Below are 14,946 nucleotides of genomic sequence, written 5' to 3'. Positions count from 1 at the left end.
ACATCATTAGTCCATTTTTAAAATGGAGTGTTTGTCTTTTTGTAAGTTGTAAGCAGTCTCTATATATTCTGGCCCTTATTAAATATATGATTTCAAATATTTTTTCTTGTTCTATCAGTTGTCTATTCATTTTCCTGTGCCCTTTGAAGGACAAACAAATTTAATTTTTATGAAGTCCATTTTATCTATTTTTTTCTTTGCTTGTGCTTTTGGTGTCATAGCTAAAAAACCACTGCCTAATCCAAGGTCATGAAGCTTTACACCTATGTTTCCTTCTAAGACCTTTATGCTTTTAGCACTTACATTTGGGTCTTTGATCCATTTTGAATTAATTGTTATTGGAGAACATGTGTGCAATTTAATACTTTAATTTTATTGAGGCTTTAAAAATATTAATTAATGATTTTGGCCATGCCGAGCGGAATGTGGGTTCTTAGTTCCCAGACCAGGGATGGAACCCGGGCCCCCTGCAGTGGAAGCACAGAGTCCTAACCACTGGACCGCCAGGGAAGTCACTACTGAGGCTTTTTTTAATGGCCTAGCACACAGTCTATCTTGGAAGATACTCCATTTTGTACACAAGAAGAATGTGTGTTCTGCTATTGATGGGTGGAATGTTCTATAGATTTCTGTTAGGTCTATTTGATTTACAATATTGTTAAAAGTCTCTTTTCTTGTCCTTATGTCTAGTTGTTCTATCCATTATTGAAAGTGGGATATTGAAGGCTTAGACCATTAGTTTTTTTTTGTTTTTTGTTTTGCGGTACGTGGGCCTCTCACTGTTGTGGCCTCTCCTGTTGCGGAGCACAGGCTCCGGACGCGCAGGCTCAGCGGCCATGGCTCACGGGCCCAGCCTCTCCGCGGCATGTGGGATCTTCCCGGACCGGGGCACGAACCCGTGTCCCCTGCATCGGCAGGCGGCCTCTCAACCACTGCGCCACCAGGGAAGCCCAGCCTATTAGTTTTGAATTGTCTGTTCTTCCTCTAATTGTGTCATTTTTGGCTTCATGAACTTTGAAGGCCTGCTGTTAATTGTGTTTATGTTTATAACTGTTACAGTTTTGTGGTAAATCAAACCTTTTCGTTATGGTAGAATGTTCTTTATCACTAGAAACAATTTTTGTCTTAAAGTCTATTTGTCTGAAATTAGTATACCCATTCAGCTCTCTTTATGTTAACGTTTGCATAGTATATCTTTTTCCTCTCCTTTTAATTTTGACCTATTGGTGTCTTTGAAATGTGTCTCTTGTAGACAGCATATAGTTGGATCCTGTTTGTCTTTTTCATCCATTCTGCCAATCACTGGCTTTTGATTGGAGTGTTTAATTCATTTATATTTGATGTAATTACTGATAAGGTAGAATTTATGTCTGCCATTTTGTTTCCACATGTCATTTCTTTTTTGTTTCTCTAAAGGTTAATCCATTTCTTCCCTTTTTTTGTTAAATAGATATTTTCAAGTATGCCATTTTAATTCCTTTGTCATTTCTGTTCACATCTATTTTTTGAATTATTTTCTTAGTAGTTGCCTTGGGGATTGCAATTAACATATTAATTTTCAACAGTCTAGTTCAGATTAATACTGACTTGATTTCACCAGTACACACAAAATTAGCTCATATATACCTTCATTCCTTTCCACATCCTTTGTGCTGTTATTGTTATACAAATTACATCTTTACGCATTACATGCCCATCTAAACAGAATTATAATTATTGCTTTGCACAGGGTTGTCTTTTAAACCAAATAGGACCAAAAAGGAGTTATAAACCACAAAGCACTTTAATGCTGTCTTACATTTATCTATGTAGTTACCTTTACCAGTGGTCTTTATTTCTTAATGTGGATTTGAGTTACTGTCTAAGGTCCTTTCATATCAGCCTAAAGGATTTCTTTTAGTATTTCTTATAGGGCAAGTCTGCTAGCAACAGGCTCTTTGTTTTCATTTATCTGGGAATGTCGTGATTTCTCCTGTTTTTGAAGGATAGACTTCTTGGTTGACAGTCTTTTTTCAGCACTCTGAGTATGTGCTGTCCACAGCCTCCTGTTCTCCATAGCTTCTGAAGAGAAGTCAGGTGGCAGCCTTACTGAGGGTCACTTCTTTGTGATGAGGTACTTCACTCTTGCTGTTTTCAGCATTCTTCAGACTTGAAAAGATTTTGGTCAATATGTCTTCAAATATTCTTCCTGCCCTAATGTCTCTCCTTATGGGACTCCCATTCTGCATATGTTAATACTCTTTTGATGGTTTCTCACAGGACCTAGAGGCTTTATCCTTTCTGTTCATTCTTTTTCTTTCTATTCCTCAGACTGGATAATCTCAGTTGACCTACCTTTAAGTTCACTGATTCTTTTACCTGTTCAAATCTCCTGTGAATTCTTCTAGTGAATTCTTCATTTATTGTACTTAGAATAAATGCACTTATTGTACTTATTTTTAAATCCAGAATGTTTATTTGGCTCTTTAATATAACTTATATTTCTTTATTGGTATTTTTATTTGTTGAGATATCATTCTCATATTTTCCTTTAGTTATTTAGACATGGAGTCCCTCTGTTCTTTGAACATATTTATAATACTCGATTTAAGTCATTGTCTTGTAAGGCCAATGTCTGGGCTTCCTTAGGGACAGTTTCTGTTAACTCCTTTTTTTCCCATGTATGGGCCATACTTACTTATTTCTTTGCATGTCTGTTAATTTTGTATTGAACACTGGACATTTTAAATAATATAATGTGGCAACTCTGGAAATCAGATTCTTCTTTCTCTTCAGGATTTATTATTGCTGTTTGTTACTGTTTGCTTAGTGAGTTTTCTAATCAGCTAATGATTGAACAGAGAATTTCTTAAATGCCTGTAACCCATGAATCTCCCACTCTCCCCAAGGGGCTCTGTGCGCACGGTGGGGCACACCTTCAGCACTCAGGCAGTTGACACTCCTGCTTAGCCTTCATCTCCTGCTTTCACGTAGCTTCAGTGTTAGCCAGAAGTGAGAGCTTAGGGCCTTCTCAGCTCTTTCCTGTGCATGCACATAGCCCTGGACATTTCATTCCCTAGCTTTTCCTTTTAAACTTTTTGATTAGCCTTTTGTTTGTCTACCTCAGGCAGCCACAGTCTTACACAACTGCCTTCCCCCGCCACCCCAACAAATGCCTTTGCACTGAGTAAGCCCCAAGTCGGGTCAGATAAAGACAGCCTTGCGAGTGAGGTCTTCCAGGGAACCAACAGGTCACTTAATGACAATTCTCTACAAATGGGGCTTTGCAGGTGCTCCAGTCTGCTCCTCCAGTGGCTGCCAGACTCCTGATTCCACTGTGACTGTGGGCCATGGCTATCCCAGGCTACTGGGGGAGGTGGGGATGGGAATAGGGCAAGTTCAAATGCTACAGAGCTCACTGTTGGTAAAGACGCAGCCATTTTTCTTAAATAAATGCACTCCAGATTGCTACAGAACCTTGGCTTATTTCCAGAGCTCAGAAATTTTTCTGACAGCTTTTGCCAATGTTCGCGTTGCTTTGTGGAAGAGAGGCTTTTCAGATACCCTTAATGTAACATTTTCACTGACGTCACTTAAAGTGATGTCTGCATGTTGTAATCCGTAACTCTATCGTTTTTCTTGGTTCTAAGATGCTCACGCTCTTTGAGTTGCATTAAGTACCTGGCATTGTGTTGGCACTTACGTGCCCCATTTGATTTTACCTCTGCTATTACTGCTGCCACCACCACCACTAACCCTAGTACTGCTACCAGTAATACAGTGTGCTCTGTTACACCGTGTGTTTCCTAATGTGAATCATCGTTACTCGGAATGATGCCACCGTGCCATAAATCAAGCTGGTGCATATGTGATTTTCCTCCATAAGGAGAGCCAGAGTAGTGGAATGAAATTACAACCTTCAGCAGGAAAGGAAAAGTCCCTCAGTTTGGCTGTAGGTGCTGCAAGAGCCTTTGGGCTTTATTTAGGAAAAATGTAAAGACACACCTGCATGTAGAGAAGCCTGCCTGGGGGGCACAGCCCTCAGCCTGTGGCAGGTCACGCTGCCTCCAGTGCCCTTGTTAAGGGCAGCCCACTGTCTCAGGGCTCCACTTCCACCTGCATCGTCTGAGCCCACGCCTACCCTGACGTCATTCAGTGGTGCACTTCTTTTCTGGTGTTTTTTATCATGTGTAATAGCCTCCAAACTAGCCTCCTGCTACACTCAGTTACCTGCTGGAATGATCCCAGTTATATCCCCCTATGCCAGTTGCGGTTTGTGTTGTTAAATACTCCATTGAAAAAGATGCACAGGTTTTTGTTGCTGTTTGTGATTTCCGTTCGTGTTTCCATGATCACCAAAGCCTTTCTCACTCTAACATTCTATGGCTGTGTTTCTAGGTACAAGTTTGTAGAACAAATTCAATTTGTGTTTTCTTAAGGCCTGGGAAAAGAATCCCATACGCTTAGTATGGTCCAGTGTAAAGAGCAGGCACCTTTAAATCAGGTCTGAGTTTGCTTGAATTTTGGCTCCATAACTTAACAGCTATGTGATGCTGGCTTAGTGAGTTAAGTTTCCCATTTGTAAAATGGGGATGACAGAGCAGTTTTGAGGATTCAGTGAAATACTGTACATAAGGTCTACACAGTGACTGGCCCTAATTAGACACCCAGCAAATTCTGGTTTCTTCCTTTCTCTTTCAGTTCCAAATGTTTACAAATTTGAGGGATGCTGGCTGTGGGCTGTCTGTGGTCAGGGGCTTTTCTCTGTCCAAGCCTGCTCTGATCTACTCATTCCCTATTCACCTTTTGTTTAAAAATTAGTTTTATTGACATATATTTTACCTACTGTAAACTTCACCTATTTTTAAAGTATACAATTCAGTGGTTTTTAGTATATTCACAGAATTGTGTAACCATCATCACAATCTAACTTTTAGAACACGTCAACACCCCAAAAAGAAGCCCTGTACCCATTAGCAGCCATTCTCCATCCCCAGATGCCCCGGTGTTGAATGGTCTATCTATCCCGGTCCTCTTTCCACCTAAGCTCTGTAAGTTTTGTTGTGCAGTTTTGTGGAATGCATGTTATTTTGTTAACAGAACTGCTTGTGTTATAGTCTGGGCTTTTGCCCTCATCACTGAAAGTGTTCTTTCTAAGGTCACCATGACCTTTTAATTTTAAAATCAAACCAGTGCTTTGGCCCTTATCTTATTTGCCCCCTTTATGGCATTTGCACAGTTGGCTGCTTTTTCTTTGTTGACACTCTTGTCTGGTTGTTCTGTCTCAGTCTACTCAGCTGCTCCATCGTGTTTAAACACGGGTGTTCCCGAAGGTTCCCTGTGTAACCTTCCTCTATTCCCGGGTAGGATCATTCTTCCATATTTTTACATAGTATCATTTTTAATATCTTTAATTCCTGTTAACAATTTGCTGCCCTACTGGGAACTTAAGTATACCTGTTTCTTCACCTCTCTAACAATCTTAAGTTTTGCTTTTTAAATTTGTTTTTCCATGTTTAATAACTATATCTTAGCCTTTATGGTTATTTAGTTTGTAGGATTTTTTTAGTTGCTTGTTAGGCTCATTCCCAGGTGTTCACATCGTTTGTATTTCCTCTTCAGTTCCTGTTCCTAGTCCTTCTATTCCATTAAAGACTAGCCATTGGCCATGTAGATATTTGTGTATGATACATATTTTGAGAACTAAATCATTACCTGTCTTCTTAATCAAAAGTATTTTTTCTGATTCAGTTTTTAGTGTCAATTTTTTGTTGAATTAAATTTTTTAAAATGCATTTCTAATTAAATATGCTTACTTGACAAAAGTAATTTTTTCAGTGACATCATTTTCAAACATATTTGCCAGGCCCTTGCAGAAACACTCCCTGGAAGAAAATAATTGGACCCCCTTCTTAGCAAGGTGAAGAGAAAGCATGTCCGGAGAGAGTGTTGAATAAAGAAATCTCATAATGATCCTTTTCAAGAACTTGAAATCCAGGACCTAAAAGAAATCTCCAGTTCATGAGGGAAATTTTATTACTCTTATCATTAAGGAATAGCTTTCAATTTTAACTGAATTCTGTCCTTAATTTTGATTGAAGTTTTAGAGTTTTAAGAATCCTGTTATTGAATGAAGGTCTGCAGCCCTAGCCACAAGACTGTCGCCGATCCTGCCCACCCTTTGCTAAACTTCTTACCCCAGCAGGAGAGTAGGTGGAGTCTGTAGAGCCGTGTCGGGGTCTAGGCGCGTGGGCCTGGCTCCTGTACAAATCCCCAGTTCTTCCACCCACTCCTCCTACTGGGCATTATTCGTCACTTTGTCCAGTCAGGGTGTCAGGTGGAAAGAACTGGCACCTTGCAGCACTGCTAACATCTGTGTATAAAGACTTTCTTTAAATGTTTAAACAAACATATATCTGCCCCTTTGTTGGCCTAAGTAAGTAAAAACAAGCAAGTTAACAGCCCTTATTTTTTGGTGCTTATGTAAGTTTCCCCGGTACTTACAAGTATATTCTTCAAGTTTCATAGCATATCTGTAATTCCACTGTTGCAGTTCTGTTTTTACAAACCAGGAGATATGTTTTCCTCTCCTCCCATGCCTGTCATAAATTTGAGCCTTTGCTGTGCCTTCCTGCAAGTGGTAAAGCTTCAGATGTATTTCCACCCACTAACAGGTGATGTGCAGTGTTGGGTGTGAGAGCGGAGCGGCAGGGTGCTCAGGGTCTAAGGCAGGACGCAGGGGGCTTGTGGAGGAAGGTGCTGGTTTCCAGTCCTGTGGTCCAGCCGTTTAACCTGTAAAAGGGGCTATGAAATCAGAACCTCAGGATGATTCTCACAGTGCAGGGAGAACTGTACTGGTGTACTACACTGTGTATGTTATTTCTGGTACTAATAGATTCCTGAGTACATGTTTGTGCAAATGCCTTGTTTTAGATTTGCTCCGTGGAGTGGTAAGAACTTCGTTTGAGTGGAAATGCTTGTGGGTACTTCCAGGTGCTTTTTGCGTAGAAGCCATTGCCATTGTTTTGTTGTGGTACAAACTGTTAATCGCTTTTTTTTCCTTTCACATCATCTGGAAACCACCTGACGCTCTCTTTCTAGATGCCCTGGAGCTTCTCATCAGAGAGTTGCCCTGGAGAGACGGAAAACTAGTAAAGCTCAGACGGAGATCGAGAATGAAAATGGAACCATGGTCATAGATCTTCCAGCTACTTTATCACCCGAAGCGGACTGTTCAGGGCCGACCCTGACATCGGCGTCCCTTCCCGCCTGGACAGAGGAGCCTGGCCTGGACAACCCCGCCTTCGAGGAGAGCCCTACCGGGGACAGTACGTGTCGGCTGCCTGTGTTCCTCGCCTCTTCTCAAACCGGGCGTTGCCTTCCTCCCCACCACTCCCTGCTGCTCTCCCAACATGCGTTTTCTTTCCTCTTTAAAAAATGAATTTTGAGATATAATCCACATAGCACATAACTCACCCTTTAAAGTGCACAAGTCTGACAGTTTGCAGTTTAGAAGCAGAGCTCAGAACTTACTCTGAGGAAGGTGACCCTTCCCTCCCTCTTCTGTTTAGTCCATGATTCACTGGTTGTTAACCTGCTTCTTACTAGATGTTTGTGTGCAAACGCTTGTTGCTTCTTGACTAAGAAAACAACAACATCAAGAGCAACAAAAATAATACCGCAAATTAGGCACTCCCTGTGTCACACGTGTGCCGGACCCTTCCCATCCGTTAGCTGACTAAATGCCGCTGACGGTGCTGGGAGCTGGTTTGTGACAGGAGAGGCCTAAATCTTGAGACGGATTGGTCGGCTCGTGCCGCCGGGGAAGGGCTGGGTGTATATCTGACCCCACGGCCACGCCCGTGACTATTGCTCTGCTCTGGTGGCCGCCACGAATCTGACTGTACAGCCACTAGGAGTGAACAGAAGGCCTGTAGTCATGGATCTTGGACACGTCTTGATGGTTGGCTCTAGGCATTTATTTTTAAATATACTTTTCTTGAACAAATTCCAAATCTTACTACAAATTCAAATTTTTCCTGCCCCAGCCATAACCCTTTTCCAAGAGCCACCCCTTCTTAGAGCCTTTGGGACTCCTCTCTCACCCCGTGGCGATCACATACCACAGAGTCGTCTTTATGCTGCTTTGCACTGTTTACACGTGTTCCACCGACCAAACCGTCTCTCGTCAGTTAGGTCGAGATGACGTTCTCTTACTATTGCTCCATCAGATCACTGTGATCTGAGACGTAGTAACCGCTTGTGATAATTCGCTGATCACCTTTGGGACAAGAAATGTTTAGATAATCTTAACAGATACTTTTTGTCATTCTGCTTTCCTTATCCAGCGGTATTGCATAGTTCTTTACCATCTGCTAATGTAAGATGACTTATTTACCTGAAGATGATAACCAAAATATAAAATGTTTCTCTTTCCATCTATTTCTCTCTCTCATTTCTAACTTGGCAGCCACACAGCAGCCACTTAGTTTACCAGAAGGCGAAATCACCACAATTGAAATTCACCGGTCTAATCCTTATATTCAGCTAGGAATTAGCATTGTGGGTGGCAATGAAACGCCACTGATTAACATTGTTATCCAGGAAGTCTACCGGGATGGGATAATCGCCAGAGATGGGAGACTTCTTGCTGGAGACCAGATTCTTCAGGTATCCGTTTTAATTACTGTGTTAACTTGCGCTCTTTTGTTCTTATTCATAAGTTTAAAACAGAACATTGTGGGCTTCCCTGGTGGCGCAGTGGTTGAGAGTCCGCCTGCCAATGCAGGGGACGCGGGTTCGGGCCCCAGTCCAGGAGGATCCCACATGCCGCGGAGCGGCTGGGCCCGTGAGCCGTGGCTGCTGGGCCTGCGTGTCCGGAGCCTGTGCTCCGCGACAGGAGAGGCCACAACAGTGAGAGGCCCGCGTACCGCAAAAAAAAAAAAAAAAAAAAAAAACATTGTGGTACTGTGGAACTTGAGTTGTATATAGGTTAGTTTTACTGCTATTATATGCAAAAGAAGTCAGAACTTATCTGTAATTTCTTCTGTTTCCCCATATGCATGGAATGTAGTTTTTCTCCCTACTTTATTTCCAGTCCCGCATGTGGCTGTGCTTGCAGTGCTTGGGCTCTTGGGGCCGGCTGGGCTCTTCCCGGCTTGGTCTGCAGGGCTGGCTGGTTCAGAGCCGTCCCACCCATGCTGACATCCTCTGATCCCAGATCCACTGTTCTCATCCACCCATCACCTGCATTGTCTAGTTTACCTTCCTCTACTACACTGATTACGACCGTCTGTAAAAGACAGACCGTGCAGCACTGGTTAGTTACAATTTATACCATGGGATTTAAGCCGGAATTCAGAAACCATGCCTGTCTCCTTGGCTCCCTAGTGTGCACTCCACCCTTTAACCCTTGGTGCTACCCTCACCTTCTCTGTCAGAAGATGACATTTAAGAAAAAATAGCTATTCCCCGAAAAGAACTAGCTTGGGACAAGGTGTTGTTTTCTTAGAGGGCACGTGGGGCTGAGGGGAGAAGGAGGGGAGGATTCTTCTGTATGGGACTGGACTTCTGTGGCTACTGGCCTGGGTATTTGAGTCATACAAGTGTAGATGATAGTTGAAGCTAAAAGAAATAGTAACCTCCAGAAGGAGAGAGAAGAAATACAAGGAAAACTATCTTCTAGGAACCCAAGCTCCAGGACTCCTCCCTCCTTCGTTGTTTGGTCCTCACCATGATGTGTTGACACCCACCCCCTCACTCCCCCTTTCCCTGCTCCCTCTTCAGTCCAGGCCCCCACTGCTGTGTCTAACTCTGTACACACCCCACCAGACGTCCCTGCCGCCCAGCTCTCCGCTCTTCAATCCGACAAAATCACTGCCAGCTTAATATATGTGTAACTCTGCTTTCCTTGGGAAAATGTGACTAGAGCGTCACACCCAGACTGATTCATATTCACGGTCCTCTGTGGTCTCTTGCACAGCCTGTCATCTTCATCTTAACCCTTCCTTTTTGTTTCACGCATAGCAGCTGTAATGTTCTAGGCACCGTACTAGCCACTGAGAATGCAACTAAGAGCAAGGTACTCCCCCAGTCCTCATGGAATTTATAATCCAGTGGAAAAGCCAGACATGGCAGTCTTCTTGCCGCCACCTCACTCCCGATTCCAGGCTGTCCCACCGTGCTGGCTTGTCCACCTTCATCCTTAAGAGCTTTGCTCAGCCCTTCTCGCCCGTTCTGACCTCTCCTTACTTGAATTACTGACAGCGTTCACTGCTTTACTCTTCAGCTCTTGGCGTATAATCACAGTGAACTATTTAAATGGGCTTGGCTTTCTGTGGTGATTGCAGCCACCCTAACAGTACCAGTTGTGATACAGATTTCTCATAGTGCTGTGCATGTCATAAGCACAGGAAATACTTGCTGAATCAGTAAAAGAGTGGACTTGGCTATAACATCCTGTCGGGAATAGCCATCTCCTTTATTAAAACAAAACTTGGACCCTCTAGGAATTTTTCCACTCCCACTTGTACGCTGCCCCTCACGGTGTGTTATTCCCACTTTAACACACTCAGGCCCCAAACCCTTCCTTCATTGCCCTTAGCAAGGCTGACACAGACTGAGCTTTCTAGCAAGGTTTTGTTTCTTACTAAATACTAAGAAGAAGTAGGGGGTACAGGAAGTGTAACCAGTCCCGCTTATATAAAATCAGCTTCCTGATCATACCGTAGCTAGCTCTTCACTGTGTTTACTAGTAAAAGATAGCTATTTACTGTATGCTGTATTTGCTGTCATTTTATGACATTAGTACTCTGGCTGTGCCAGGCTGGCAAAACCTTCCCTGTGTTCCCGACTTCCTAGCTCGCAGTCTGAGTCTGCTGGCCGCCCTGACATTTTGACACCCGGGCGGCCCAGACCAGGAGAGCCCGGTGGCTCCTGTCTGCAGCTCGTACAGCGTTCTTTCTCTCTCCCATTTTCTCCCACTTCCAGCCTCTCTATTAATAAGTGTGCATTCATTTTTGTGTTTTCTTTTTTGCTACCAGTGATGTATTAGCATTGGGTATTAACATTTGTATATATTTCTCATTCTTTTCCTAAATTCTAAAGGTAAAAACAAATGCTTTGGGTTTTTTTATTTTGTTTTTTTGCGGTACGCAGGCCTCTCACTGCTGTGGACTCTCCCGTTGCGGAGCACAGGCTCTGGACGCGCAGGCTCAGCGGCCATGGCTCACGGGCCCAGCCGCTCCGCGGCATGTGGGATCTTCCCGGACCGGGGGCACGGACCCGCGTCCCCTGCATCGGCAGGCTGACTCCCAACCACTGCGCCACCAGGGAAGCCCCAAATGCTTTGTTTTTATCTGCATTTCTTTGAATACCATTGAGGTTAAATAGTTTTTCAGGTTTTATTTGCTAATATATTTCAGCAGCGGGACTTTTACTCTTCTGTTTTAGAGAATTGTGTTTAGTAATATAATTGAATCCTTACAACTCAAATAAAATTATAGTTATCTGAAATTATTGACTACATTTTTGGAAGTTAACTCATAGCTATAAATTTACATTGTAGAAATTCCAAGGCACTATTATTGTTTACGGAGGCACACATATTAATATCTCTAGTAATGATCATCTTAATAAGTCCAGTTGAATGATTCAAATTGGTAAGAAAAGTAAGAACACATAACCTGGTTAATGGATTCAAAAGGATCTCTCCTACTGTGGGCCCTGACTTCTGCTCGGCCTCTGACTGGTATGCTGGAGCCAGTAAGTAAAGCCACGCCCCTTGCCCAAATGTGGAGTATTTATGGTCATTCAAAAGTAAACGCTGGGAAATAAGGCTGCTTGGAATTTTTTTACTACCTGGTTTACTACCTGGTCCAACTCTGTATAAGATACATAAATAATACAGTGAGCCCATCTGAGAATCCCCAGGAGTGGGAAAGACGGTTTATTTATAGAGCAAAGAGCTGTCAAGCTGCCTGTGCTTCTATTTCAGCAAACTGTGTGCAGTGACAGGGTGTGGCTTCGGTCTCCCCGCATCACACACACACACACACACACACACACACACACACACCCCTTATTCTACTAAATAGCCTCTTGGAAGAGGAGACCCATATAACCTTCAAGGCCTTTTGTGATGCAGCCTTTTGAGCAGTTTGAAGAAAAAAAATAGTTATAAATTACATCAGTGTCACTATTAAAGATAATATAACTTTTGAAGCATTATGAAGAATGGGTATTTTCAGTTTGATCCATCATCAGTGACTAAGGCATGTTCAGTTTTGAAGGAAAATAATTGCAGCCATATGTTCATTGCATTGGTACAAAACACATTTAGCCGAAGTGGTAGAGTTTACTATTGCTGGTGCTATTTTTACGAAGCCTGGAGACAGTATTTTATCTGGTCTCTGCTTTGTCTGCCTTTTGCCAGCCACCACACATTCATGAAGGAAAAAATCTTCTTCCAGCTGTGGGATATTCCACACCTACTTCCCAAGGATACTGTGAGGCTGCATGGTTGCACACGGCTATGGCTGGATTTCAGCCAGATATTTCGTAAAGTCATTTGTGATATACCTGAATATAAGACGGAAAGCTGTGAGCCTAGAGATAGGTAGCTCTTAGCTGAGTAGCCAGAAATGATGGTTTTTGATGAATGGATTCATGTCAGGCTAGTTTTTTTAGAAACTGCCTTAATTCTCTACTTGACCCTGTATTCAGTGTTTTTATTGAGGGCTTGGATGGCTACCAAATGCATAGATGTTGCAGACTGGGGAGAATAGCAACTTTGTGTATGACATCTGTGAATTTGATGACTGAATTTTTAAAGATGCCAACAGGCCAAAATCAACAAAATTCAAGTTAACAGTGTTCAAAACTATCAACCCTAGATTAACAGAAAGCGGAGAGGTCTTGCTTCACATAGATTTCATGTGAAAAAAATGTAAGGAGTTTAGGTGATCACACCTCACCCAGAGCCTGTCACATAACCGATGTTCAGAGCGCTGGTTCCCCCTCACTTTCACCTCAGGCAGGTTCAGAGGAGCTCTCACTGTGATAAATACCAACTGTGCTAATTCCTCTAACTAGGTAAATAACTGAAGGTGGGTATATTTTCTCAGTGACGTTACAGGTCCAAGTACAGTCACTGTACTTATTTCAAGATTATAAAGTTTAATGAGTAAATGCTCTGTATTAAATTATGCTTATTTTATAAGATATATTACACTTGTGTGCCAGATAATTAGTGGAATTATGATTATCGGCTCTTCTTGAAAGTAAAAGTCACTCATCTAACATAAGGCTGTATACTTGAGTGCATCACTTTCCTTAAAACTGTTTTCTCTAGCTTAAGTGTACTTCATTTTGGAAAAGTAACTTTGTAATCCAGTAGCACTTCAGTTTCTGTTCCACTAGAACTAGTCTTTCATGAGCACTTGCCCTATCTGACGTTGTCTAGTCGTGCACTTCCTGACCCTATGAAGTGGATGGTAAACACGTTTTACAGGTGAGGAAACAAGTTCTGTAATTTGCCCGAGGTTATCCAGTTATACTGCAGAACCAAGGACCCTCATTCAAGACTATCATTAAAGCCTGTGATCTTGACGACTATTCTCTTCTTAATGCTAGTCACTGTAAGTTAATTTTAGGAACTCTGTACGTTTTAAAATGTCTTTGGAGTGCTTGTCTTTGTAAGTAACGATTGTGTATCATTTTCACAACGTCAGTTTCCTTCAGAACCCTTATATGAACATTGCTACAAGCTGGGAAGATAAAAGATTGTCACGCTTCAGCCGTTACCCTCTTTTCCAGGTCAACCACCACAACATCAGCAGCGTGTCCCACAATCACGCCCGCGCCGTGCTGTCGCAGCCCTGCAGCACGCTGCACCTCACCGTGCTCCGGGAGAGACGCTGCGGCGGCCGCGCGCACAGCCGTCCCGTGGGCGGCTCACCCCCGGAAGAGGTTTTCCAGGTGGTTCTTCACAAACGGGACTCTGCCGAACAGCTCGGCATCAAACTCGTCCGAAGGACCGACGAGCCGGGCGTCTTCGTCCTCGACCTGCTGGAAGGGGGGCTGGCGGCGCAGGACGGCAGGCTGAGCGGCAACGACCGGGTGCTGGCCGTCAACGGCCACGACCTGAAGCACGGGACACCCGAGCTGGCTGCCCAGATCATCCAGGTGAGCCCCCTCGCGCCCACGCCAGGCCCTCAGCCTTCCTGCCATCGCGCAGCCTTGGTTCTCACTAGCAGGGGACACAGGGATCCAGGGGGTGCTTGAGACTTCGCTGGACAGTCGAGCACAGCTACCTAATTCTTCACAGTCCACACCAGTCTAAGCTCAGCCCAGGTGACTCCCTTCTGGTGTGCACACCCATGAACTTGTAGGCGGGCTGTTTCTGGAGGAAAGGCCCTACGGTTTCACGTGGCAGATGGCAGTGTCCACACTTCACAAGGGAGAAGGTGAGAGCCCAAGGAGCTGTGGTCACCGAGGGTGTAGCTCACCTGGTCTCTTCACTCACCTCTCACCTTTACTGCACAATCCATGAAAATGAGGGGGAAAATCACTTTTTATTCAGAGCAACTTATTTCTATAGTGCCTGTTTTTTTTTAAAGGAATTCAGAGCATTTCAAACACACAACATTGTCCTCACAGTATCTCTGGAGGTAGTCATGATTAGAGAAAAAACATGTTTTTAGTAAGAGCATCAAAGCAGATACATTAAAACCATCCGAGAAGATCTTTAGGCTCTGCAGCGTGCTGTGGCGTTTAACGTGGCTGTCTCCTGCAGCCTTGTACGAGGGTGAAGCAAAATGGGAGCATTTAAGCGAGCACCACACACACTGCCAGTGGAAACCAGGCATTAGTTAATATAACCGAACTTTTGGAATTAAGGTCAGTTGATAGTCACGAAAATAGGTGTGTGTGTGTGTGTGTGTGTATATATATATATATATATATATA

General features: G+C 43.3%; 1 protein-coding gene across 4 annotated transcripts in view; it reads left to right on the top strand.

Annotated features, from left to right (window-relative positions):
- The window catches only part of LNX2 (ligand of numb-protein X 2), an 86,451-nt gene that overhangs the window by 46,220 nt on the left and 25,285 nt on the right, over nt 1-14,946 (top strand). For all 4 annotated transcript variants that reach the window (XM_082859289.1, XM_082859287.1, XM_082859286.1 and 1 more), the window contains 3 exons: nt 7,081-7,307; nt 8,450-8,649; nt 13,795-14,163. In XM_082859289.1, coding sequence (XP_082715415.1) covers nt 7,081-7,307; nt 8,450-8,649; nt 13,795-14,163 — 796 coding nt within the window. The remainder of the gene's footprint in view (nt 1-7,080; nt 7,308-8,449; nt 8,650-13,794; nt 14,164-14,946) is intronic.

This window comes from Leucopleurus acutus, assembly GCF_964270905.1.
Source record: "Leucopleurus acutus genome assembly, chromosome: 18".
In the NCBI taxonomy this organism is placed as follows: domain Eukaryota; kingdom Metazoa; phylum Chordata; class Mammalia; order Artiodactyla; family Delphinidae; genus Leucopleurus; species Leucopleurus acutus.
Note: the sequence above shows the minus strand (reverse complement) of the source record. Positions and strands in the feature narration are given on the sequence as shown.